Genomic DNA, 27,787 nt, shown 5'->3' with positions numbered 1-27,787 from the left:
TAAAAACTTCGAGATTCAAGAAGACATTTTCTTAAAGGAAAAAAATAAATTTTTAACAGGGAAAAAAAGGGAAATGTCACATATTATATAATGAAAAATCCTTCATTTTTTTTCTACTTTTTTTTATCGCGTTGCTGATTATGGGGTAAGTCTGGCTATTTCAGAGGTGCAGAACTGGCTCAGATTGAGCAGGTCCTCCCTGTTTCTCTGTGATACTTCTCCTGCGATATTGTTATTGGATCTGTAAAAGCAATAATGCATAAAAAAGAGAAAACGATAAAGTTGTAAAGGAAAACACACCGGTTTACAACTTTGTTGGTAAAATAAACTCTTTATCTGGAAGCTGCATTTTATCAGGTATCGCAATGCATGAGCAACGCTATCTCTATGTTCCAAAAGTCGTGTTGGCCATTTGAAATTCTTAGCTCTCTTGATTTATATGGTGGTTTTTGACGTAAATGCTGTCCGTCCTTTGAGACCAATTTCATATAAGTGATTGATCAACTTTCATGACACTAAATGGATTGGGCTTTACTCTGCATGATCTAATTTTCTTGTAGCAGTCTTCCGGGAGTTCAACTCTAGTTTTCTGATTGATCACATCCATATCTCGATTACACTCCATATAGGAGGGTCCTTTTATTGGAAACGTTACTTTGTTTAAATTGTGTGTAGTCTCTTCGTAACATTAACAACATATTGAAGATAGTGGGACACGGTAAAGTTTTTGATTTGACGTCCACATGAATCTTAGAATATGCGGAGGTAACGTACTCTAGTATCAAGCTGAACAAGGATAAAATGATACGACTTCATTTGAGCCCTTGGTTCCTATGGTTTCAGGATAAGCGTAAAATGTAGCATTTCCTGTTGATAATACATGAATATTGAATGAGTTTAAAGTCAGCTGTCTTCTATAATACACATCATTCGTCGGAATATTAGTAGTCGGTAAGTTTTTTGAAAATCCATAGAGACAGCTTCAATTTCAACATTCTTCATTGCCATGTTTCGAGCTTTCCTCTTTCTCTTATAGAACTCATCAGCTTTAGCTTTGTGTAATTGGTTCTCGAATGTAATATATGAATAAGTATAATACTTTTTGATTTTAATCTCTCCTTTTGAGCAGATGTATCATGCCCTATATTTAGTTTCGTCTAATAACCGAAACTGATTGAAATTATGAAAATGTTTATTGAAAATATTGCAATATGTTTCGTATGAGACAGCAGAAGGATTTATGGTCTTGTACATATCGTATTTTTTTTAATTTAAATATTTAAAAAGATAGACTTTCTATTTTTTTCTTTCTACTGTAATCGCTCTGTAATTCTCCTCCTTTAACACTTCCTATATGTTCAAGAATTTTAGCCTTTCCTGCGTCAATGCATATTTCTTCTTATTTTTTCCCCGCCTATCTGGAGCAATTCCAGAGGTTTTAAAACTTTTTTGAATATTTTCAAGTCTTTTTTCGACCAATTCGATGAATACTGAAGAACGCTTTGAAGCAAACTTGAATGTCGGTAGTTCCATTTTCAGTCACTGTTCTTATTATTTTCTTCTCTTACGACGGAAAAACACTTTAGTCGTTTGCAACGACAATCCTCACCTCTTTCGTGGTCTAACTCGCTTCATTACTTCACTAGTTCTGCCTGTTACTTTTCTTTTCTTAGCTTTTAAGTTTAAGCCGTGATGCTTCGCGTTTTTTCCCTTTCCGTATGCGCCATACAAATATACTCTTAATAACCTACACATTGCGGTGTTAAAAAAATATAAAATAAATAATAAAAAATTATAAAAATGTGACATTTCGCTTTTCTTCCGTGGACTCTTCAATTGTTAATTAAGCTGATTTAAACTTTCTTTCAATATTTTTCTATATAATTTAATTATATTATATAATTAATTTTACTTATTATAACTTTTTTATTTTTATTACTTACGATTTAACATCGATTGTACTAAATAAAATCTGTATTGTTGTAACGAATTACATATTTTGGTATTTATCGATTGTACTATTATTACTAACAAACAACAAAAGATAAATATTTATAAACAATTTTAACAAAAATTTTAATATTAATAAATTTTAAAATTTTTAATACTTGTCATTTCTATACACTAAGGAAATATAATATTTTAAACTTGGAAATGGAATGCTATGAAGTTAAAACATTTTGCTTCAACTAATCACGGAAAAACAATTTTGGTCGTGTTTTATTTTTTATGAGCTCTACATGAATATTCAAAATAAGTAAACATGTATTTTAGGCGTACCCTGGAACACCCAGTATACGGGGTGAAATTAGAAAATAAAAAAAAAATAAAAAATAGAATAAAAAAAAAAAAAATTAGAATGGGATGTATTTAGCATTATTTATAAAGGGCATTAGTTACACCCGGTTACTTAGGTAAATTACAACATATCTTTTTTGCCTAATCAGTTATGGCTAAAACGCCTTGAAAATCTAAAAGGCAGTTCAATTTTGAATAAAAAAGGTACTCTTGTTTATTTCATGTAACTCTATCAGTTTTTAAATTATTTGCATTTTAAGCATTCAGCGTAAAAAATCCTAAGCCACCGTTATTACATTGGCTTAATAGTAAATTCCTATTAAATTACTACTATGATGGGTAACAACAGTAGACAACAAATAACAGAAACATCAGTAGCCCCGTCTTGCATAAACCACATGTTCCGCCTCATGGTAAGTGGTACATCTTCTAGTAGTGGGTTTAACTGTTGTTCAAGGAAGTTTAAATAGAGGGGCCCGTTCAGATTAGGAGGAAGAAAAAGACACCACACTAAATATTTACCATGAATTCATGCTTAAAATATCATTCCTTTAGAGCAGCGTTACTCAAAGTGTGCTCCGCCAGCAGTCATAATAAATGAATGCATATATTAAAGTGGACCTAAGTTACCTAAGATAAAAATAAACAACCAAAACGCCTACTTATAGGTGTTACTGGTACATATACGAAAATTTAATATATGTATTATTAAATAAATTCCCGACGTATTACATCGAAATGTTACAGCGTTACTCGGTTCGTCGCGCTGTTTCTCGTGCTCGTGTGTCGTCGCGTACTTCGGAGAAAATCGTCTGGCTCTCCGAAGTTTCTGAGGAATTCGAGATGATTCGATAAAGTGTTATATTTTTTTTTTCTAAAATGAATAAAATGGTGAACTGATAATGGTAAAGTGATGAATGCCAAGTTAATCAAAAGAAAAGAAGTACTAAAAATAGTGAAAGGTTTATGGCCTTAAGAGGGTCTCCAAAAGTTGTTGATGCCCGGAGGAACTTAACCCCTCTTACCTGAAACGCCCAGAGAAGGAATCCTTCACAATGCTGCTAGCTCAAGCCGATGTGGGTTCTAGCTTCTTTCTCAACCAAATGAACCAAAATTTCTTAGGTAGTAACTACCCAAGAGTTACCCAACTAAATGTCAAAATTAGTATGGCGCCACCAAGTTTTGGATTTTATATAATCCCAAAGGACGCCCAATATTTATCAAAATTTATTTAGGCAAGTTCAAAACGAAACTTGGAAAACAAAATCAAAGTCAAATCAGTATACACTTTTGTTTCCAAATTACCTATGATATTTCAACCTACTCAACTCAAGTGAAAAACAAATTAACAACAGAAAATAACAATTTATTTAAGTCTTGATTATCACAGAGAATTATGTTATGTTATTGATCGATAAGAGAAATAATTATTTAAGTTGGTAATAAGGAACCACAACATTTAAGTTTCTAATTACAAGGAAAACAAAGTTGTCAACAGATAATGTGCCATAAAATTAAATATAATCTTTCTTTCTTTCTTTCTAAAAAAATTACACAATCAAAGGTGTGGTTGTTAAAATAAAATAAATTTGTTACACCCAAACCTTTTGGGGAATGAAGCTTCAATTCAATTTAAACTAATAATTTACATGGCCCGGTATATCCCGCCACGGACATTGACCTAAGCAAAAAAAAAATGTCAACCCTAACTGTTGAAGCTTCCCCAATCAAAATTACCCTTTATATTAGTTTACTCTAATATTTACTAGCTAATCTGAGAAAATTTGACATCTTAGGACTAATCTGAAAATAAATAATATAACCCAAGTATATACTCGTAGTACTACGAAGCCGGCTGCGTCTTACCTCACAGGAGTCACTTGTCACATATATATGTGCTCTTATCAGTAATATTCAATAATAAAATAGCATCGATTAAATAATGTCAATAAAATTTTAAATAAGCTTATGTATGTATCTCAACTCAAAAGATAAAAGTTGTGATAATAAAAATAAAATAAGTGAATAAAAAAATGTTATGTTGTGTCACTTAGCTCCACACACAGCAGACTACTTCAGATTCGATACTCTCCCAGACATCCAATTCCCAGTCAAGAAAAACTGCAGGCTTCCAAGTTTCACCTCTTCCACTTCACAATACGCCAAGCTCTGGTAGTGGTCTAGGTTAGACGTTAGCTCACAGTTGCTTAAAATCTCCTCTAGATTAGAGCCAGTAGAGTACATAACCCCAAAACGAAAGCACCATGTGGCATGAAGAAATCAGGTCCGTACAAAAAAAATCCGTCCAAAATCCATGTTATGTAGCTTTGCTAATTAAATTGTCCCCTGCCAATGCCAATCAGAACCGCTATTTTGCCGATGTTCGAGGGCACGTGAAAAATTATTAGGTTTTAAATCGCCATAAAGGCCAGTAAATTCAACAAAACAACAAATTATAGCATTACGCCCAAAAAGTTGATTTACTATCACCACATTTAGTCAATTATATCCCCATATGGGTAAAATTCACACGAATTTCAAAAAGAACTAAAGCACTCTTCACTTCATGACGGCGGTCTGGGAAAAGGAACGACCGCAGAGGTCAAACCCGTATTTAAGCAATCACGCACAAAGTGTATTGCCAATCGAAATATATAACAAAATAACTTAACTTTTTTTTATAAGTACCATAAAACCTTTTACAAAAAATAAATAACAAAATTTGTGGCCCAAGGAAGTTGGCAATGAAAATATGTGTCACTATGACAATCAATTTCGATTTTGCCTAGACCAGCAACTTCTTGCTATCTTCCAAGAAAACTAATATTTACATTAGATAAAAAGAGACAAAAATTAGATAGGTCAGTCCGAGTAAAATCAACCAGCATATCTGGTATGGTCAAGCCAAAATCAGATATTGTACTATAAACAGTACAACATACACAATAATTGTACATGCCCAATTAATCATTATTCGTTATAAAATAATTAAATAAAGTATGGAATAAGCAATATGGGATATAATTTAAATTCTAAAATATTTCTTTAGTCCAGAACCGGGTTTTATAAGAGTATAAATAAAATTTCATCCACAACCAGTACAATATGAAGCTGAAATGTACAAGACTAAATGTGTCATTAAAAAAAAGAATACTGTAATTTGAAATGGCTAGAGAACAGAACTATGGGTTACTTGGGAGGCTATTACAGAGAGGGCATTACTAGTATCAATCATTAATATTTGTAAAATATCTATTTTGAAAATATAACTGTAATCAGTGCTTTTAATAAAGAGTATAAAATGCCAATTTTAACCTGTAACAGGTTGCTGGTATAATAAAAAGAGGATTGTTTGGCGCGAAAAAATTATTAATCAAGCAACGTACCGCAAAATTTAGTCACACCGCGCTCAGTATTTTAGGTTCGCTTGTCTTGTTGTTGTTCGTAGTGGTTGTAAAATCTTGTATTTCGTGCGTCAAGAGATACTATTTGTCATAAAATTGACAAAGCAAATTAGTGTTAACGAAGAATGGAGCGCTGGCTTAAAGGTGTTGCAAAAAATGTGGTTCGCTTGGATGATGCGTCAAATTCAAATCACGGCGTCAAGTTCTAGTTCTAGTTTTATGGTTTCAAGTTCAAGTAGTAAAACATCTATAATGACACACTGAAGGTGAAGAAACAAAAGTATGACGAATCATACATTAATCTCGGATTTGCTGATTCCAATGGCTAACCTCTTTGTATTTTGTGCAGCAAACTCCTTCCTAATAGTTCGATGGTACCTGCTAAGATGCGCCGACATTTAGAAACTGTACTTCTCGAAAAACAAAAGTAAAGAATTTTTTCAGACTGTAAATGAAAAGGCCATGGAGGCATCGTATTTGGTTCGTTACCGCATTGCCCAACCAGGAGAAGCGCACACTATCGCTGAAAAGCTCATAAAACCATGTGTGGTAGACATAACAAAATGTATGCTCGACGAAAAATCTGTAAAGCATCTTTCTACAGTGCCGCTTTCGAACGATACAGTTACGCGCCGAATTGGGGATATCGCAGCAAACATAAAACAAGAACTGGTTTCACGGCTTCAAAATAACAAATTCGTCTTGCAAATGGATAAGTCGACTGATGTTGCTGGACTGGCCATCTTACTAGTAATTGTGCGATATCCATATCGCACTCGAAGAAGACAGCATATTTTTTGAAGAAAACCAACTCGATTGGAATGATTACATTGATATTTGTACCGATGGAGCCAAGGCAATGAATGACAGGTAGAACAGCAGGAGCAATATCACGAATAAAAATGAAAGCGCCAAATTGTAGTTCCAGCCACTGCATCCTGCATAGACAATCACTCGCGGTTAAGAAAATGCCACCACATCTAAAATTGGTTCTTGATGAGTCAGTAAAAGTAATCAATTTTGTCAAGTCACGTCCATTACAATCCCGATTGTTCTCAATATTATGTGAAGATTATGGTAGCGATCATAAAACACTATTGCTCTATACTAAAGTGAGATGGTTGTCTCGGGGTAAAACTTTGACAAGGCTTTTTGAACTAAGAACAGAATTAGAAGCTTTTCTTACAGATGTTCCTTTTAATTTAAAAGACCGTTTGTCCGATAAAAGCTGGTTATTTAGACTAGCATTTTTAGCAGACATGTTTGGAAAACTTAACGAATTAAACCTGTCACTACAAGGAAAACAGATAACAGTTTTCAATGCTAAAAACAAAATAATTGCCTTTAAAAGAAAATTAGATTTTTGGATTACTTGTTTAGGTAAGAGAGAAATCGAAAGCTTTTCATTGCTAAGTGAGTTCCTTAGTCACCATAGTCTTAGTGATACAGGAATATTTCAAAATGAAATATTTGTTGAATTGGTGCAATATCTCAATGATCTGCAAGGGACTTGTAAATCTTACTTTCCTGAAGAACAGAATACAAAACTGAAAATAAACTCATGGATTCAAAACCCATTTTCATCTAAATTGCAGAAGCCTGAAAATATGTCAAATCAGATCTATGAATCATTTCTAGAAATGACATCGGATACAAGCGTGGAATCATTGTTTCACAGTTGAACAGTTTCACTAAATGATTTTTGGTGCAGGGTTCGTGATAAATATCCACAACTTGCCACAGGAGATTTGAATGTTCTTCTGCCGCTCCCAACAACGTATTTGTGTGAAACGGGATTTTCAGCATATACAGCTATAAAAACAAAATACCACAATAGACTGGATGCCGAACCAGATATGAGAATTCAACTTTCTTCTATCAAGACTGACATTACCCAGTTGATGAGGAATAAAAAACAATTACATGCCTCGCATTAAATGAACTTAATGTTATTATTTGCTTTGTGATGTTGGGATAAGGTTCATCGTAAATCGAAGGCGTTAGAGTGGTTTTTCACTATACATTTATTAGCATCTGACTTACAACTGCCTTACGTCTAAAATAATCCTAAACTAGTAACCTTAACTACGCAGCGTCTACGTGCTGTTTTTTATGTAATAAGACCATACTAACCTACATACCTTGGACTACATTCCTTAATTAAAGATTAAACAATAATTATGTCATACATATTACACCTCAGCTTACTAACTCACTACTTACGGTATCTACCTTTTTTGTATGATTATTAATAAACAATTCACATATAACTGCTTTTGCTTTTAGTTTAGAGTTTAGGGTTCCGTTAAAAATTTAGTTTTTTAAAAGGGTTCTCTCACGAAAAAAGTTTGCGTAACACTGCTTTAGAGCATGTGGATTTTCGGAGTCCCACAAATGATTGTTTTTTCCAATTTAAAACACCTCGTCTAATAAACAGTTAGCAATTAGCTTATTCCTGTTGCCGTACTTATAGGTAGAAAAGTTTATAAAGAACCGGCTGCTCAATATGCGCACAAACCCATTTTTCAACACAAAATCGATAGAAAATCCGGTGGCAGAGAGAAAAGACGACCGCAATATATTTTCTCTCGCTTCTTATTAAAGAAACCGCAAGAACAAAGCAGCCGCCGTACTTCGTTTCTTTGTACCTGCCGGGAATTTAAAGCCTATGACGTAGCCTGAAGGCCTACTCAGTGTCGTCTCGTACGGAAAGTGAGTTAATCGTGTTATAAGGCATTTAAAATCTGTTGTGTGTTTTTTTTAAGTATAATAGTGAAATAGACTATAGTTTTTTTAGTTAGACTATCCGATTTTTATTGTAAAAGGTAAGTAAAATTGGTTTAAACTATTCAATTGTCTAATAATTTAAAAAAATAAATGAAAATTAATTACTGTTAAAAATTATATTATTTAAAATATACTTTGATTTTAAGTGACAAAATAATAGGTATTTAACTTGTAGGTATATATGTACAGCCTAGAGTGTGCATGTGTATATTAATTTTTTTACTTTCTAATTTTTTTTTTAGATGTCACCTAAGAAAATAGGCAAACAGGGACAAATAATTCACAGCCAAGGGAGAGAGATTATTTCAGTTAATTCCAAATTTACTACCTAATTCCGTCCTAGTATTAGACAATGCAGCTTATCGCAATGTGCCTATAGTCAAGAATGTTACATCTGGAAGTAAAAAGCAGGAAATAGTTGACTGGCTCAAGGAGCGTAATTTTACATTTGATGCAAAACTCACCAAGACAGAGTTATATGAAATAGTGTCTGAAAATAAAAAAAGTATGTAACTATACGGTAAAAACCAAGTTGGACGACCTAATGGAAAAGCATGGACATATTGTGTTACGTTTGCCTCCATATACTACCCAGAGCTTAATCCGATAGAAAAAATTTGGGCAACTGTTAAGAATTGGGTAGCAAACAGAAATTCCACTTTTAAATTGGCGGATGTCGAAACTTTGACAAGGCATAAATTTGCGGAAATTTCGAATGATGAGTGGATAAATATTTGCAACCATATAGACAACATAGAAAAACAATATTTTAAAAGTCATCACCTTTTTGATGAAGCATTGGATTCTTTAAAATTTACAGTAAATACAGGCTCATCTGATGAAGAGATCGAATGGTCTTCATCGGATGAATCTGATTTAGGTTGTAATACACTATCTGATAGTGAATAAAAATATATAATATGTAAAATAATGAAATAAAACTTTAAGCTTATACCAATTTGTTTCTTTACACAAGTCGTTTAAAATACCTAATCCTTAAAAAAAAATGCGAATAAAGAATAATTTTCAGCTACCTATTTGAAGTCCTGTTTTAAAAATAATTAGCGAACTGCATCCTCCTGTAAGTAAAACTATTTTTTATTAGATTTTTTATGAGTACATCACAATGCTAAAAAATATAATTTTAATTTATCTACATTTTTTTAAACGAATCTCGGAGCAATTAAATTCAAATATATGCATTCTTAGTTGGTATTTCAACTAAATCAAACGCACTTATAATATCGCTAGCTATACCTACTAAAAATCTAGGGCTATTTAAACTCTAGTACAAATAAATATTAATAATTTCAACAAGTGTGCCGCCTCCACTGTCTTCAGACCTCGACATAGTCATCGGACCCGATCGATAGAATAACGAGATGCGCGGATTTTGCCGCCTGTTGATGTCACCGGTTCTTTATAAACTTTTCTAACTATAACCCACGAGTACTAAGATCTGGATTTTCCGAAATACGAGTTAAAACCTCTTCTTCATCATCGACGTTGATACTTTTTGGAACACCATTTAAGGTTTTAGGACGAAAACACCCTGTTTTGCCTAGGCGCATATAAATACGTATATACTGAACAGTTTGTGATTGGGTTGTTTTAGATTTAGGTATAATTATAAATACCTTCTGGCTGTACCAAGTACACTATAATTTGACTGAGCAAAAACGCAAATCATATCACGCATTTTACTATTGGAATATTCATTACGACGTGGCATTTAGTGTTACTTAGTGACAGTAAACTTGTCATATAATTTCTTTACACGAAAAACTGATAAGTGCTGACACAAGCATACTTGAAAAAAAGTCAACGTAATAACGGTGGCTTAGGATTCTTTACGTTGAATGTTTTAAATGCAAATAACTTAAAAACTGATAGAGTTATATGAAATAAACAAGAGTACCTTTTTATTCAAAATTGAACTGCCTTTTATATTTTCTAGTCATTTTAGCCATAACTGATTAGGCAAAAAAGATGTGTTGTAATTCACCTAAGTAATAGGGTGTAACTAACGCCTGTTTAAATAATGCTAAATTTACCACAAAATTCGTAATTTTCATGTCAAAACACATAAAGTCGCCAATTTTTAAGACGAGACTGCTTAAAATCACAAAATTATTAAGAAATTTCAAATTAAAATTCCAACTTTAAATACCCTATATCTCGTAAACCTGACACATTTGTATAAGATATGTTAAGCTCAATCGCCATATTTTGGTGTGTAGTTTCTCCAGTTCAGAGATTGCCCATTCTTAATGAATCATCCGTTATAAGTAGCCGCCCCTATTCAAAAACTTATGAGCCGCCACTGATTTTTACCGTATCTATTACTATCGTCCTATTTTTACTTGTTCTCTATTATATAGTTAACTGGTTTTTCTTTCTTTTCAATAATAAAACCACAACTATATCCAGTGCAGGTGTAAAACACAACTTTTCATGAGCTTGAGAAAGTTACAATATAGTAACGAAATGTCGCTGGTTGAACATTCGGATTTTTTTTTGCATACTCTCACCGCCCACGACATATCCTCAATACACCAAACCAGCAGAGACGAACTATTTATTGGAAATTATGCTATTATATGAAACATCTTAAACGATTTATGCATTTAAAAAAATGTCAAAAATATTAGATCAAAAAAATTTTAAGGGATTGGTTTAAAAAACTCACCTCTTCCCGATCCGACACTATCAGGACGTGGAGGCGGCGCAGGTGAAAAAACTTTTGGCGGTTGAGGCTGAGTTTGCCACGGCTGACTACCAGAAGAGGGAGGCATCGCTTGAGTTTGCCATGGTTGACTTCCAACAGAAGCGTTTGGCAGGCCAGTGTTAAAATTGTTCGTTGCGAAGGGTGCTGGTGGCTGTGGAGCTGGGATCTGGGGCGTGGGCTGAGCGGTGTACTGGTTTTGCTACAAAAAATTTTAAGTAAAAAAAAATTATTTAATTAAATTATTAACAGTTTTATGCTATAATGTATTCTATTCCGTTCCGGTCAGATGGGCCCTTAGATGCGGCGGCAATCAATGAATTAACTTGCAATAATAAATCTAAGATAAAATTTAAAAAAAGCACCATAGCTTTTAGTATACACTGTAAAAAATGGCTTTGTATTTTTTACTACAATGTTGCGTCGCCCTTTTTTTTACAAATTGTAGTCAAATTGTAGTCCTATTTGCAGTAGCGGCTTTTGGGGTAGAGCCACAGCTCTACCTAATAAACGTTGAAAATAAAAAAAAATAATTTATTTTTTAAATTTTTCTTCAGTTCAAAAAAATATCTGTATATTAATATTTAATACCAATTATAAAATTAAAATAGTGGAACGCAGCCAGTGTAAGATTCCGCAAAATTCGCTAATGCGAAATCGAAGACGTAGTTGTCGAGCCAGGCCCCGTATCGATGCGTGTTACATCGAATAATCACAGCAAATGTCCTTGAAACAATTTTGTAAAGCTACGGCAAATTAAATAATTTTGGGCCGGGCTTCAAACCAATAGAATCTTTTCTTTCTAGCAAAACGTGCGTGATATTGTTTGTTTTGATTATTCATCGGGCGTTCGCGGTTCCGTAGAGATCTTTTATTTTATTTGGATGGTTTTTTGGCTTTGTTGGTGTTTTTTATTTTTATTGAATATTAAAAACAATGAATAAAATTAGTTTTTTAAAAGCAAATCCATTTTCCACTTTATCATTGGAACAAAAAGTAGAAATAAAGGGCGACCGTTGCCCGATTTAAATATAGAAAATTTTTGTTGAGTTATTAAAAACAATAAAATTACTTATTTGTGTACCTTACTGTAAATATGGAAAACTGTATGTTGCCTGTGACCTGAAGTATTGACATTTCCACGTAGTTTTTGTAAGTTCATTTCCTTAAATTTCAAAATTTTTAAAATGTATATTTTTATCTACCAAAAAAAATAGAAAACTTATTGCGTTATAATTTTGATAATAAAATGTAATAATTTCGATCACTCGTTCGCTCATGATAAAATTAGATCAAGGTTTGGCCCTACCTCCCTGAACTGTCAGGAGCCGCCACTGCCTATTTGTAGCAAGAAATCCTATGAGCATATGAAAGCAAATCTGATAGTATTATAAACTCGTCAAGTAGTGGTAATTAGTCCAATACTGAGTCGCATATTTTACAATGAAATCAGAAAGTGTGTAAAAATGATTAAGAGAGCTATTGCATTTCATATATTAAGTCTACTCTTAGTCCTTGTTAAAAGTTAATTATTTATAGAAAAACCTTCAAAAATAGTAATATTTTATGTTTGACAACCTTGTGGCGGAATTCTTAACAAAATGTATATTTCAATTCTATCAATTCTACAATTTTTATGAAACAGGTTGGGGGTTTAATTTTAAAGTGCATTAAAAACACATTATTTAAATTGGTCACCTATCTTAAAACTAACTTTCCACTTGCAAAATATTGCAAAGAACTGACACTGACATTTACAATGTATTGGACGAAGAAATTATAGACGTCACAAAGCTCCGGAAGCAAGCGGCCAAAAATCTCGAAGAAAACAGAGTCAGGCAAAACTTATCCTTTAATGAACATCGAACACCACCAAAATTTTATTTAGTGGGAGATGTCGTACTCACAAAAGTAACAAGCTTTCCGGCAAACAATGAAAGTAAAAAGTTACTTCCTAAGTATACAGGCCCTTTCAAAGTCATCGAGGTTTTACTTAACGACCACTATCGAGTAAAGGAGAATATTCACTCAGAACGACCCAGTAGACTTACACTGTTGTAGTTGGATTAAAGCAAATGAAGCCTTTTACTCTTCAGGACAAATTATGTCTCAGGTAGGCAAAGATACTACTACTCTCTCTCCAGACAGTGACACTTAGGCAAAACAGTCGCCCTCTTAGGCAAAACAGTGGACCTCTTTGGCAAAATAGTAGCCGTCTTAGGCGAAACAGCAGCTCTCTTAAGCAAAATAGTAGCGCTCTTAGGCGAAACAGCCGCTCTCTTCGGGAAAATAGTAGTCCTCCCAGGCAAAATAGTAACTCTCTAAATCAGATTAGATTATAAAAAAAAGAAAAAAAAAATGTTTTAATTCCAGGTACTCTTTATCTTTCGAGGACGAAAGAAGATCAGGATGGCCGTAACGTACTACCCTTCCTAACCCACCTCTGAAACTTAAAGTATTCAACGGCATGACTCACCTAATCGGATGTTTTGGAATAACTCAGGCAATTTACATTCATCACATTCTTTTAATATAGAGTAAAAGGCTTTCGCAGGGTGAGATAACAAAAAGAGAATAGATAGATATATTCGCTCGACTCGAAGCGATAAGACTTGCATAAATTAAAAATTATTATTTATTCAAATGTTATTGTTTGGGATATTTGTAAATATAATTGTTATTGGGAGATTGTGGCTTTATTCCTACATCGTTTAAACGTTCAGACTACATCATTTTGCTATTTTAGGCTCGCTTAAAATCTATAAATAGCCGGTAAAATATTCTATTGTATTCCCAACACTTCTTCATCAACTGCCTAATAGTGAATATATGATCCACGGTCGATAGGTTTTTTTCTTAAACCACACTGGTACTCCTCGAATTAATCATTCCACCTACTTTACGTAAAATACTTTATATCCTGTAGAAGGGATATTCCTCTATAGTTTGCGCAGCACATTCGGCTAAATCATGTATCAAAAATGTAATCTTAGATATAAATACTACTTTTAATAAGAAAATATTTAAATATGACTCACGCCATACAGTTTGCCTAAAATTTGAGAATTCAGAAATTCAACAAAAAGATACCAGCTGATGTCCAAATGTCTTTTCACAAGCCTTCAGTTTAATAAATTAAAAAGTCCAAGCTAGCTTGTTTAATTTTTGAAGTAAATATGCTAGTAGAAATAAAGAAACGCCTCTTTATAAATTAAATGTTAATACAAATTTTCAAAATGTTGTTAAATTATTATTATTATTATTATTATTAAATATAGTATGTAGATGCCTCAGATTACTAAAGAATAATCACAGAAAAGCTCGCTCAAAGCCCTTAAATTGATTTTTTTTATCAAAAAGAATATAAGTATCAGGACACATTTTATTTCTTACAAAAGCTACAAAATGTATCCATGATACCCAGCAGAATGACAAAAAATTATGTACCGAAGAAAAAGAGCAAAAGTTCCTTTGATCCTTAACAAGTCCTTTTGGAAAATTCTGCAATTTTGCTCCGAAAAATGATGTACCTTAGTTTTTACAGTAAAAAAATTTTAAGCATTTTTTACCAAGATTACAAAGGCGGGTAGCGAGTTTTTTGGTCTGGACTCATTTAGATTTTTCATCATAGGCATTAATATTATTGAATTATTAAGAGCTTTAGGCAAATTTCTTCAGACAGGCGTCAGTTCATAGACAGAAGATTATATTACCACATAATTTTGTTAAATTTACCGTTTAAAAAACGTATAAATTAGATTTTTATAACTTATGATAAATATTTTTTTAAAAAAATAAACTAATCCTTAAAGTATTTTTTTGCCTGGCAGAAGTGCAAAGTATAAGGATTTATTAACTTTTTCGTTTCAAATTATTTCAAGAACTATCAATATTTTTAGGTCTTAAAGTGTTTTTTTTAATTACATTCAAAAATGTCGGCTTCTCTGAAAAACTGATTTAATTCCAGAAGAAAGCCGATGTTTCGGCCTTTATTTTATTCAGCTTCAAGGCTATTTCTGTTAAAAAGCAGCTTATCTCCAATGAGGATATCCCAAAACATTATGAATCAGCAACATAAGAAACTTTTATGGAGAAGTTCCTTATGCTGAGGAGAGTTTCATGGATCCTATGGCTTCTGACTTATAGAGGCATTAACCCACTGCAAGTAAAAAAATCTTTTCTTTTCAAGAAATAAAGTTCTAGTGGACTTTAGGTATTTTCGATTTTTCATATTTGTTATTTTTAATATTATGAAATAGTAAACTAACCTTTTTTGGATTATTTCAAACAAAAGAAAAATGTAGGCTGAATAATTTGTCCTTCAAGAAAACAAAAAAATAATGGCAATGCGTATAGTCTATGCAGGGTCGAAACCGAGGTAATTACGGAAACTCCAGCCTTTTTAATACACGCTTGGAGCCTTCGATTTTATTTAATATACACTACCGCTCAAAAGTATTTCAGTCACCATGTATTCTTTTTAATATTTTAAATTAGATACAAAAATCTTATCTTTATACCTGTATTTAGATTGTATCTCTTTTGTAAATTGCATATATGCTTAAATAGCATACCTATCAACTATGGTGAAAAACACTGAGTATTTAAAAATAGTCTTGCAAATAACAAAAAATGTAGTGAAAATATGCACTTCTTCTAAAAAACTAATCTGTTTACAGCTCGTTTCCGATGAAATTTGAAACATTTAAAGGTGTTGTCAAGAATTGATTTTGTGTAACATTGGTAAATAATTTCGCTTGCTTATTGACGATTGTCACCGTTTCTTTGCTGGTTTTTCAACATTCTTTAAAATGGCTAAAACAAAAGAGTTATCGGTAGAAACAAAAGGTATTATCATTGGACTTCATAAGGCTGGAAAGACTAACCGTCGAATTTCGATGGATTTGGGAATTTCAAGGCGGACTGTCCATTATAATGTTAGGAAATTCACCAGAGAAAGGACTATTGGCAACAAACCTCGATCGGGAAGGCCAAAGGCAACAAGTTCAAAGGAAGTACAAGCAAACGCAATAGACGCCTTACCGCCCCTGAAATCACAGCAAAAATCAATAAGGAGCGTAAAAAAGCGGTTTTCCCTACGCTGTGGGATGACTAGTTACTGAGATATGGCCGGCAACCTCTCTTAGTTTTACACCCGGCACAAGAAGCATATTAGGAAGCAGATAACTCGTGAGCTTGCTGTTTCTACGATGAACTTGGCACAGTTAAGAAGAGATGCTGCCGCTTCAAATCCTATTATTAACCCTTAATCAGCCCAACGAAAAACGACGAGTTAGCCGCAATTTTTAGTGACTAAAATGACTTTCATGAATGACTGAAATTACTAGCTCTAAACTAGTGCGCGACAGAAATATATATGAATCGAATGCAGCTATAGTAGTGTGGGTATACGAAGGCTATTTTATTGGACAGCTAAGGTTAAACTACTGAGTAAGCCTTAATTTTCAATTTTATTTTTATTCCTGTTTTTATAATTCTAGACGGGTGTGTCTCGTGATGCTTTATATATTTTTTTGTAAGTAAAAAAAGGAATGGTATTTTATGCTTCTGAATTTTATATTTTTGTGTTGACAATATTATGCATAACTAAGCAAACTATTCTAATAATATTGCTTTCTAGGTCTTTAAACTGGGAAAGGACTAATAAAACTTTACTGGAATTTAAACAAAGGGCTATAAATCATTCCAAAAATGCTATAAAAAAGGCCGTACCAAAAAATCCGGAAACAAGAGTCGATATTACAGACAATTATCGACAGCCTTTATTAAGGATATTTGGGTTCAATTAAATATTCAGCAAAAGAATCAAACTAAGGACGTATTCCTTTTTATTAGAGATAAAGTGGTTAGGGTATTTGAGATATTAAAAGTTCCATATAAAGTACCATTAAGTTGTATAGAAAAAAATGATGCGTTAATTTTGTAGAAGTATTATATATCATCGAGCGACGAAGAGGAAATAAATATGCCTTTGTCAAATTTAGAGTTTTTTAATTTAGCTGGAAAAATAGTTTTTCAGGAGTTTGATGGCTCGCATGACAGGCTACAATCATTTTTAGATGCTTTTACATCACTTAATGAAAATTCGGGCGATCATGGAGCAAACGCAGTAGCCTACGTTAAAACAATACTTACATGTAAGGCTTGAGCTTTAATAACTACCGAAGCATCCCTTGCAGAAATTATAAACACTTCGCGTTCAAAAATTAAAGGAGAAAGTTCACAGCTATTAAATTTTAGGCAACATGCTAGAGATACTGTAAGTTATGCTTCTAGCTCTAGCCGAAAATCTAAAAAAGGGCATATATAAGCGAGGGTGTCCCCGCCGATGGAGCAGCAAAGAATTCTACTGAACAAACAATAAGAGCCTTAGCTTAAAATGCTAATTCCCCTAAGATTTAAAAGAATAAATACGCCAGGAAATTAGAAATATTACTCCAGATGTCATTGACAACGTTCAAAAAGAATTTTTAAATCGCCTTGGTTATTATCAGGTCGTTAATGATTCTTAATTCGAACATTTAACTTATATATTTTGATATAAGTTACATACTGATGACGTCATATCTTTTTTTTTGGGTCAACCTGTATATTCAATTTCCACATAGAAAAAACCTAAACCAAATATTTAAATCGACGGTTCAGGCATTTTTTTCAGAAACTGTCTATTTCATTTTTATTGAATTTATCCGCTACTTTACGGATGCACTGTATACTGGGTGTCTTAGGAAAGTGGTTCGCCCCTATAACTTTTTTAAGTCAAAAAAAATGAAATTTGGTAAGTGGGTGTAGCATCCAAATTGGGATTGGCTGACGTATTCAGTTGTTGTCTGTCACTTCCGGTTTAACCGGAAATGATCCTAACTTTCTTATTTTAAATAGGACGCCCAATTTTTTTTACATATTTTGATAGGAAACTACAATCTAAGAAAATGACACCACATATGTCAACTTTTGACATCTAACCTTTAAATTATTAAATTTTTTAAATTTCAATATAGAGTGCCATGAATAATTTAAAATCGTTAATTTTACGTCAGGCAGTCCTAGAAAAATATAATTGACTGTCCGTTGTTTTTCACAACTTTCCTAGATGCGTCTAAAGTTTACAGAATCGTATTTTCGGCTCTAACTCAATTTTTTCAAATGGAACTAGGGTCGCTCATCACCATAGTTAAAAAGTGTATTTTCTCCGATCTGGTATAGCTTTGCATGATTATATTAGAACAATAACGAATAAAAATAAACTATAAAAACTACTAAACTAGATAAGAACAATAAACTAGAATAACCGAACAATAATAAATAACAATACAATAAACGCGATTAGAATAATAATAATTATAATTTATAATACAACAATAATAATTTATAATTACAGTGAGAAATGCCTGAATAACTCGAACTATATCAGAAACTGACAGGTTGACAATTCGTAACAATGGTATGTCCAATCCAAAGCCAATTTACTATTGTATTATAAATACCGACAAAAAACATTTCAAAAGCTCTTCAATTTATCGTTAATAATTAGACGGTAAGGGTGAGAGTCCAATTTATCGTTAATATTGGATTTTTAATAGATGTTACGCAAATGCTACTAAATGCTAAAAAGTCGCTACAAAATCTATTTAAAATAAAAACAAATATTTTATTAATTCACCAATTAAAACCAAAACAAAAAGTTCAGTTCATCAAATAATTATGTTGCTACAGGTGAATCAAACGCAGAAAATGTTGACAAAAAATATTGCATCCAATGTAAAGAGGATCACTTTATTTCAGATTGCCCTAAATTTTTATCTCTTTCAGTACCGGAAAATTTTTTTTTATTAAGTCAAAAAAATTATATTTAAACTGCTTAATTGGGTTTCACGGGTTTTGGCACTGTCGAGCTAGAAAGTGTAAAAAATTTAAAAGACCTCATCATACTATATTGCATCTTGAAAATTCACGAAATAATTATTATTCTTCGACAAACGCGGTAAGTACGGATCAACCGCTCATAAATACCCGCGGACCAGGTTTTCAGCAAATCAGATCGGTGTCTGGTCAGCCAGAAGACCAAACGAATGCGCTATTTTCCCCAAGAGCGACGCGACTTGACCACGAGGATCGCCGCGGCAGCGAAGTCGTATCGATCCGCGGGGGTACGGAGGAACGAAGAGCATCAACGGTTTGAGCTGCTCAACTGTCTGCGCTGTTTCCAGAATGAATAATAATTCTCAGATTTTATTATCGACATGTGTAGTAAGAATTTATTTAAATCATATGATTAAGGGAGTTGGTTTAGCGCTTTCCAATATTAGTGACCAAGTGAATATTTGTATTGGGTCCTGCTAAAATAATTTTAAATTCAATATTAATTGTCTAGTATTACCTCAAATTACCGATCAATTGCCTTTGGTCTCATTTCATAAAGATTTATTAAATATTTCTCATTATGAGCTAGCAGATCCAAACTACTATATACAGGGTGACATAGACATGTTACTTGGGTCAAGCGTTTTTTGGAATATTATAGGTACAGAGCAAAAACCACTTGGTAAAGGTTTACCTGTTATGCAAAGTAGTAAATTTCGATGGATTGTCGCCGGAAATTTAAACTGTGGCTTACAGAATAAAATATCCTCTTTTTCCTTAGTCAATTTAAGTATAAGTAAAAGGTCTTCGAATTTGAAACTTAACAATTTGTTTCTAAATTGTTAAGTTTTGGGAAATTGAGGAAGTAAAATCAATTAGGTTATTATTATCTGAAAAGGAAAAAATTTGTGAAGATCACTTTGCCCAAACAACCAGTAGAGATGAATCAGGAAGATTTGTAGTTAAGATTCCCTTTAAAGAAAATGTTGGTTTACTGGGAGATACAAAGGAGTTAGCCTTAAAAAGGTTTAAATCATTAGAAAACATATTTCAAAAAAATAGTCAGCTAAAGCTCAAATATTCGAAAACAATGAGAGAATATGAGACATTGGGTCACAAGAAGGAAATAAAGATAGAGCATTCTTTAGATAAGGGGTATTTCCTTCCTCACCATGCAGTCATGAAAGACAACTCATTAACAACCAAGTGTCGGGTAGTTTTTGATGCATCGGCCAAGCCGACAGCAGGATTGTCGTTGAACGATGTTCAATATAGCGGTCCTACGCTCCAACAAGATATTTTGTCCATTTTGCTTACGTTCCGTCGGTATCGATATGTCATGACTGCAGATGTATCTAAGATGTATAGGCAAATTAGGATGCACAAAGAGCATACAAAATATCTCCGAATATTCTGGAGGCCGGAATCTACAGAACAAATAAAATGTTATGAATTACAAACAGTCCCTTTTGGCACTGCATCAGCTCCATACTTAGTTGTCCGATGTCTATTGGAACTTGCTGCCCAAAATAAATTTGATTATCCTCTAGCCTGCAGTTATTTCCAATCATTTTTACATGGACGATTTATTGACTGGAGTAGATGATAAGGATGAACTTATTAGAATTCAAAAGGGCGTGTGTGAAATTTTGTCTGAGGCAGGCTTTGAATTAAGGAAATGGTTGTGTAATAAATAACATGGAACTTTTAAACCATTTTAAACTTTGTAAAGATCAAACTTCCGATCCGAATAAAACCCTTGGAATCTATTGGAATTCCCAAAACGATTCAATACAATATATTATTAAAAATTTCGAAGAACAGAAGAAAATCACAAAACGGGTGATATTGTCAAATATTTGTAGAATTTTTGATCCCTTGGGCTTGATAGGTCCAATTATTATTAACGCTAAGCTTATAATGCAAGATCTTTGGAGACTTCAGTCAGATTGGGATGACGAAGTACCTGAAGAACTGTATAAAAAATGGTATAATTTTATAACACCATTGCCTATTATAAATGAATTTTATATTCCCCGATATGTATGTTTATCAAATTATGTTACTATAGAATTACACACTTTTGGTGATAGCAGTGAAAGAGCATATGGAGCATGTGTATATATAAGATGTACGCTTTCCTCTGGAGAACTTTCTTCACAATTATTATGTGCTAAGTCGCGAGTAGCTCCGATTAAAATAAAACAAACTTTACCTCATCTGGAGTTGTGTGCTAGTACTTTACCGGTTAATTTAGCGAACAAGGCTCGTGATTCCTTAGACATAACTTTTCATAAAAAATATTTTTATACTGATTCGATGATTGTACTACACTGGATACAAGGAGAGGTTTCTAGATGAAAAACATTTGTAACTAATAGGATAAGCGATATTCATTCATTAAGTAATATTGATGAATGGTATCATATAGAATCGGGTAAAAATCCTGCGGATTTATTATCTACACCTCCACCAACCAACCTGACAATTTAAAATCATATAATTTATGGTGGTATGGACCTGAATTTTTGTTATTTTCTGAATACTCGGCTAATCTTCAGAATAAAATTCCAGACGATATAGAAATTCCAAATAAAAAAGTGGTTTGTAATCTCTCTATCAATCATGTTTCAATAGTTACTAAACTTTTAGTTAAATTTTCGAGTTTCAATAAAATTCAAAGAATAATAGCTTATATCTTGAGATTTATTAAAAACCTAAGGAAGTTTGAAGATTTGCCTCTTAATAATGTTGTCAAACCAAAGGATATTTTAGATCCAATAGAACTAGATCAAGCATTAAAATTAATTATTTGTCAAGTTCAACAGGAATGTTTCCCAAATGAATTTAATTTTTTAACTACCTTTACCGAAAAAGAGTAAGATTTTGTGCCTAAATCCATTTCTTGAGACCGACATTATAAGAGTAGGGGGTAGGTTAAGACAATCTAAATATAACTTTGATAAAAAGAATCCGATTATATTACCCAAATCTCACATATTAACAGATTTAATTGTAAAACAAGAACATTTTAGGTTATTGCATTGCGGTAGCCAAATGTTATTAAGTTCCATTAGAGATAGATATTGGCCTATCGCTGGGCGTAATGTCTGTAAAAAAATTTGTAAATCATGTATTGTTTGTTTGAAGGCAAATCCCATTACGATGAAGTATTTAATGGGCGATCTTCCGTCATATAGAGTAGAAAGTTATTTCCCTTTCCTGAACGTAGGTATAGATTATGGGGGACCTTTTCCTATCAAAGATCGAAATACCAGAAATGCCAAAATTATAAAGGGATATTTATGTCTGTTTATTTGTTTAAGCACTAAATGCATTCACTTAGAAGTAGTGACTTCGCTTCCTACTGACGCATTTTTGGCTACATTTAAAAGATTTACCATTAGACGGGGAAAGCCAGCTAATGTTTTTAGCGATAATGGGACAAATTTTGTAGGGGCCGAACGCGAACTGTCTAATTTGTATGAATTTTTTGCTAAATAATTCTCAATATATTGCTCAAAATTTAGCAAATGATCAAATTTTCTGGAAGTTTATTCCAGCACGATCTCCAAGTTTTGGGGGAATATAGGAGACGGGCATTAAAAGCGTAAAACAATATTTAAGAAAAATTGCATCTAATACTGCCTATTCTTATGAAGAATTTTTTACCATAATGTGCCAAATCGAAGCGATCCTAAATAGTCGTCCTCTTGCTACTTTATACCCCGATCCTGAGGACTAACGGTACTTACACCTGCACACTTTTTAATTGGAAGAAGTTTGGCACCTTGCGCGAATATGACAACAGCTATCCAGACTAATCGCCTTAACATTTATCAGAAAGTTCAAGTGGTTGTGCAGCACTTTTGGAGACGATGGCAGCAAGAATATATTGGTGAGTTGCAGACACGATTTAAGTGGAAAGAAGAATTCAAAAATAGGATAAAGATTGGTGAAGTAAAAAATTGGTCTTAGTAAAAAATGAAAACGTCTTTCTGGTACGCTTAACTGGAAATTAGGACGAATATTGAAGATATATCTTGGTACGGACCAAATAGTGCGTGTGGTGGACATAAAAACTGATAATGGGCTTGGAAAATTAAAAAAAAATATATATATTTTCCCAAAAATAAATACAACATAAGTTTATAAGAACAAGGACGTTTATTTCAAGTTGTTAGGGTAAGTATTTGCAAAGTTATAAGGCTGTTATTCTGGGGTTTTTTATACCTCCCGAGATTCCGTCCCAATTACGCGCTACGTCATAGACGCCGACGCGACGCGACGGTGTATTATAGAGCGCTCGCTAGCCAGCCAGCCAAAGTCTAGTGCCCAGGCGTTATTTTGACAAAGCAGCGTGCGCGGTCGACATGCTAGCGTCGGTCGTTGCGTCCACTTGGGCGCCTGTGACGTATCATCCCGGCCGCGCTGGTACAAGGAAAAAATTAAACATGGCGTATTTATTCGAACTTTGAAAATTAATTGTGAAGTAACTATAAATGCTAGAGAACTGAAATAAATCGCTAAATTTACGTTGGAGCCTGCTCTTTTTTGCTAAAAAATAATCGAATTGTCGTTTCCAAGCTCATGGTATAATCCGCAGATCCGTTAAAAATATCTGTACTTTACCAATAACTGATTAAAAAACTTCTTGTGTGTGTTTGTTGAAAAAACTGTAGTTTTTTAAGGCGGGCGGTATGGCTAATATTAAAGACATTATGAACGTTGGAAACGTTGCACGTCGTGAGCGTGACGTAATGGAGAAGGAGTAGCACTGGAGGAGTCGAGATTTAGCAAGCAGACGCTTCAATACACACTTTGTTTTTTATCTAATATGTATTAATTGGATAATGCAAGTAAAATAAAGTCAGTGTTTTTATATATGAAGAACCACGTCTATTTTTCATTATATGCTGAGTTTCAACCAACCGGTATATAATAGAACTAAGTAATATATTGAATTGATTTCATAATTATTTATGTTGTAATTAACAAATAATTTTTATACCTAGTATTATAAGCTAATATTGTGATATTAGTTTTAGGAATTTTGCATCTTATTCTGACAATAAGCGTTAAAATAAAAGAGTATGTACCATTGATTTATGTTAATAACTGCAGACTTTTACCTAAACTTCATGATATTGATTTAAAAATATGTGGCTATGAAGCCTAGCAACTTAAGTTTTTTAATAAAATTTAAATAGGGTTTTCTGAACTCGTTCATATGGTTTACTTAATGGATGAATACCATAAATTCATTAAACTTAAATATTATATTTTTTTTTACATTTTCACGAAAAAAGTGGAACTATGGCCGTTAATTAATAAAATATATATTTTAGACTTACATTGAATCCACTTATGCTGCCTCCTCCATATCCGCTCTGTGACACCCTGGTGCTTCCTCGTCTGGCTTGTTGTTGCCGAATTTCCTGAATGTTTAACGGTTTTTGACCTAAAGCTGTTAATAATCTGTCCCTCAGAGATGCAACTTTTTCATTTTGAGAATTTCCTAAATAGCCCAATGCGGTTTGAAGTGAGCCCTGGGCCGCTAATAGGGAAGCATACTGGGATAAAAGATCTGCTAACGCTCCCGAAATCTTAAAAAAACAGTTTTTTCTTTAAATATTTTAAAGAAAAATAACTTAAATGACTTACTTGAACACGTTTGCCTTGCCGTTCCATGGCCTTTTGAAGGAATGATATTAATTCAACTAACTCCTGTAGATCCTTGGTCGAAGTGATCGAATTTCCGCTCCAACTTGTAACCAATTTGTCAAAATCGCCGGAGCAAATGTAACACAGTTGCGCGTCTTGAGCCATTTTTGGGTTTGAGTAACTCTCAGATTCTAGCCTACTACCCAACTGTTCTAGAATAATACAGACCTATTTAACAATACATTCATGAATGTTTTGGTTTTTTATATTTTGCTTAACTCATAAAACTCCGTTCTCAAAAAGTTTTTTTTATATTGTGTTTCTTAAAAATTAATAAATCCTAATTAATTTTAGTTAATAGCTTTCTTGCCTACTTATAATATTTAAGCTGCTCTTAAAAAATATTTTGAAAGTAAAACTTAAAAATTATTTTGGGATTTAATAAATGTGGGAGAGAATCGCGAGTTTGCATTTAATGAATGTGCAAGGAGTCTATCTATTAAGAATTTATAATTGATTGTAATTTTTTTCTACACTTTGCTAAACATGAGTGTTAATCTTTTTTTTTAGTTCAAATTCAATTTAACTCCAAGCTATAAATAGAAATTTGGTTCCTTCACGTGGATAAACTTGTTAACAGATCATGTGAAACTGAACCATTAAGAGTGCCAAGACACTTTGGATCAAAGAGGAAAGTAAATGCCACTACACAAAACTGAATGCTGTCTATTCTAGATTACAATATCTATTTCTCACATTAACTTTCCAACTTTCATCTATGAAATTTGTATATTTAGATTATATGTTTAAAGATGAGATCGAGTCTTTTGATCGAGAAAGATTTATGAAATTAAATAAGAAAATCTTAAAGTAAAAATATCAAAGATCTTATTCATTTAAGTTTCATTGTAAGTTGATTTTTTTGATCTAATGATCAAAAAAATCAACTTACAATGGGTCAGTGCTAATTTTCCTTTAATAGTCGCTTCTTAAATATAATAATAAGGCTTTTATTTCCAACAGTCACCCACTTACAGGAAATACAGAAAGAATTGTGTACAACAGGTTTAAGGTTTAAAATTAAATAATACAATATAATATTAAGCTAAAGGAAAAGTTATGGAAGAAGCTTATAGGCTAATAAAAATTTTAGAAAACATACGTTTACTCAAAGCATTACTTACCTACAAAATCTCTAAGAGAAATTCAAGATTTAAGATTATTGATTTAAAAATCCTACTAAGAAAGACATTGAAGCAACAAAGAGGTCCAAGTTGTGGTTACAAAGAGTATTAAATAAGTTACACATATAATAAATTGGCGACCTTTTAAAATTTTATTTATTGCTCTATTACACTGAAATGTTCGAGAGTTTCTAGAGTTTAATCCGGGAACAACAAAATAAATTTGATTTAACAACGAGCTACAGTCGATTTTATAATTAACTAACTTATATAAAAAGACATGTTAAAATATTTAATATATTTTCAGAGCAACCCAGATAATAAAGTTTTATAAGTTTTATGAAGAAAATAGTGATATCTACTTGATCGAAAGCCTTCTGAAAATCCATGTACAGAACATCCACTTGACTTCTGTTGTTTAAGGCTTGTGTACTCGGAAAGACAACATAAATTAGTGATACATGATCTTCGTTCCATAAAACCATGTTGATCGGGCGATATTAGTATACTTACTTGTGCGTGTAATTGTTTGTGTATACAAATTTCAAAAAGCTTAGAAAAATTGCATAGAATTTATATCGGTCTATAGTTTCTAAGTTCTGACTTCGAAGTTCTGTCGTCGCCCTTTTTAAAAACTGGAATGACTCGTGCGATCTTCCAACAAGACGGAAACGAACCTGTTTGAATGGATAAGTTAAAAATGTGAGCTAATGGTTTCGCTAAAGGTGTAACGCAGTATATAACTAAAAAGCTTGGAATAGAATCGGTACCACATGTTAATCTGTTTTTGAGTTTATTGAATTCTTCGATTATATCGGACTCTTGAACAGGATTAATTAAGACTGTCTGTTTTGATTATGCAGTAAAGTATGAGGAACAAATTTGCTTGCATCTGAATCAATGAAAACGCTCTAGAAGAAATTAGCAAAAGCCTCGACTATTGACTTGGGATCCGAGAACTCATTAGTGCCATCTTTCACCACACCTGGTATTCTGGAGTCGCCCTTCTTCATCTGTATGTATGTCCAAAACTAAGAACTGTCAGCGTGGATATTATTTTGTAATTGACGTAAATAATTTAGAAATGTACTATCAAGTAGTATTTTAAGAGTTAGCATTTCGAAATATTTCATAGTAATAGTTAGTTTTGTGTTTTTTATATTTTTTGTACGCTAGTTCTTTATTTTCAATTAAGCGAATGATCTCAGAAGTGTATCAAGGGGGATATATTCGTTTCTGATTTATTTTTAATGGTACAGTGGTTTTAAAAACATTACTAATTAATTATACAAAATGTCACAGGCTTTGTTAACGTCTGTGCATTCAAACAATTGTTTCCAATCGATATTTGAAATTACCAAGTCCAATGTGCGCCCCATAACATTTTTTACAATGTTTAATTGTTTTAGGCCCAGAATATTTAAAAAAGAGTCAATCAGTGCAGCCTTGGTGTCAAATTCATTTATACCATATAGAGGAACATTTAAGTCACCCATAATAATAAGTTTTTGTTCAAGAATTTCATCATGCATGCATATGGTTTCTATAAACTGCTCAAGGTAGTCATAGGAGAGAAGGCATAATATAAATTACAATAATATTTATACGATATACATTATTAATGCTTATTCTACACCCTACAATATCGATTAATGGGAATCGTCGAATTAAATCGGCAAAATCAATCTGGATAGCCCTCAATCAATTTGGAAGTTCCGATTTAGTTGCTAGCAACACACCCCCGCCCCTTCCGACGCCATGAGATTGACAGTCCCGGTCAGCACGACAGACATCATAGCTAGAGGGAAACAATTCAGAGTTAGATATATCGGCCTTTAACC

General features: G+C 32.9%; 1 protein-coding gene across 2 annotated transcripts in view; it reads right to left on the bottom strand.

The window, feature by feature from the left end:
• The window catches only part of LOC126745303 (protein transport protein Sec31A), a 141,919-nt gene that overhangs the window by 52,089 nt on the left and 62,043 nt on the right, over positions 1–27,787 (bottom strand). For both annotated transcript variants that reach the window (XM_050453074.1, XM_050453075.1), the window contains exons 15-17: positions 24,763–24,974; positions 24,453–24,704; positions 11,179–11,416 (exon numbers count right to left, since the gene is read on the bottom strand). In XM_050453074.1, coding sequence (XP_050309031.1) covers positions 11,179–11,416; positions 24,453–24,704; positions 24,763–24,974 — 702 coding nt within the window. The remainder of the gene's footprint in view (positions 1–11,178; positions 11,417–24,452; positions 24,705–24,762; positions 24,975–27,787) is intronic.

Source organism: Anthonomus grandis, chromosome 15 (genome assembly GCF_022605725.1).
Source record: "Anthonomus grandis grandis chromosome 15, icAntGran1.3, whole genome shotgun sequence".
NCBI classification, from domain to species: domain Eukaryota; kingdom Metazoa; phylum Arthropoda; class Insecta; order Coleoptera; family Curculionidae; genus Anthonomus; species Anthonomus grandis.
Note: the sequence above shows the minus strand (reverse complement) of the source record. Positions and strands in the feature narration are given on the sequence as shown.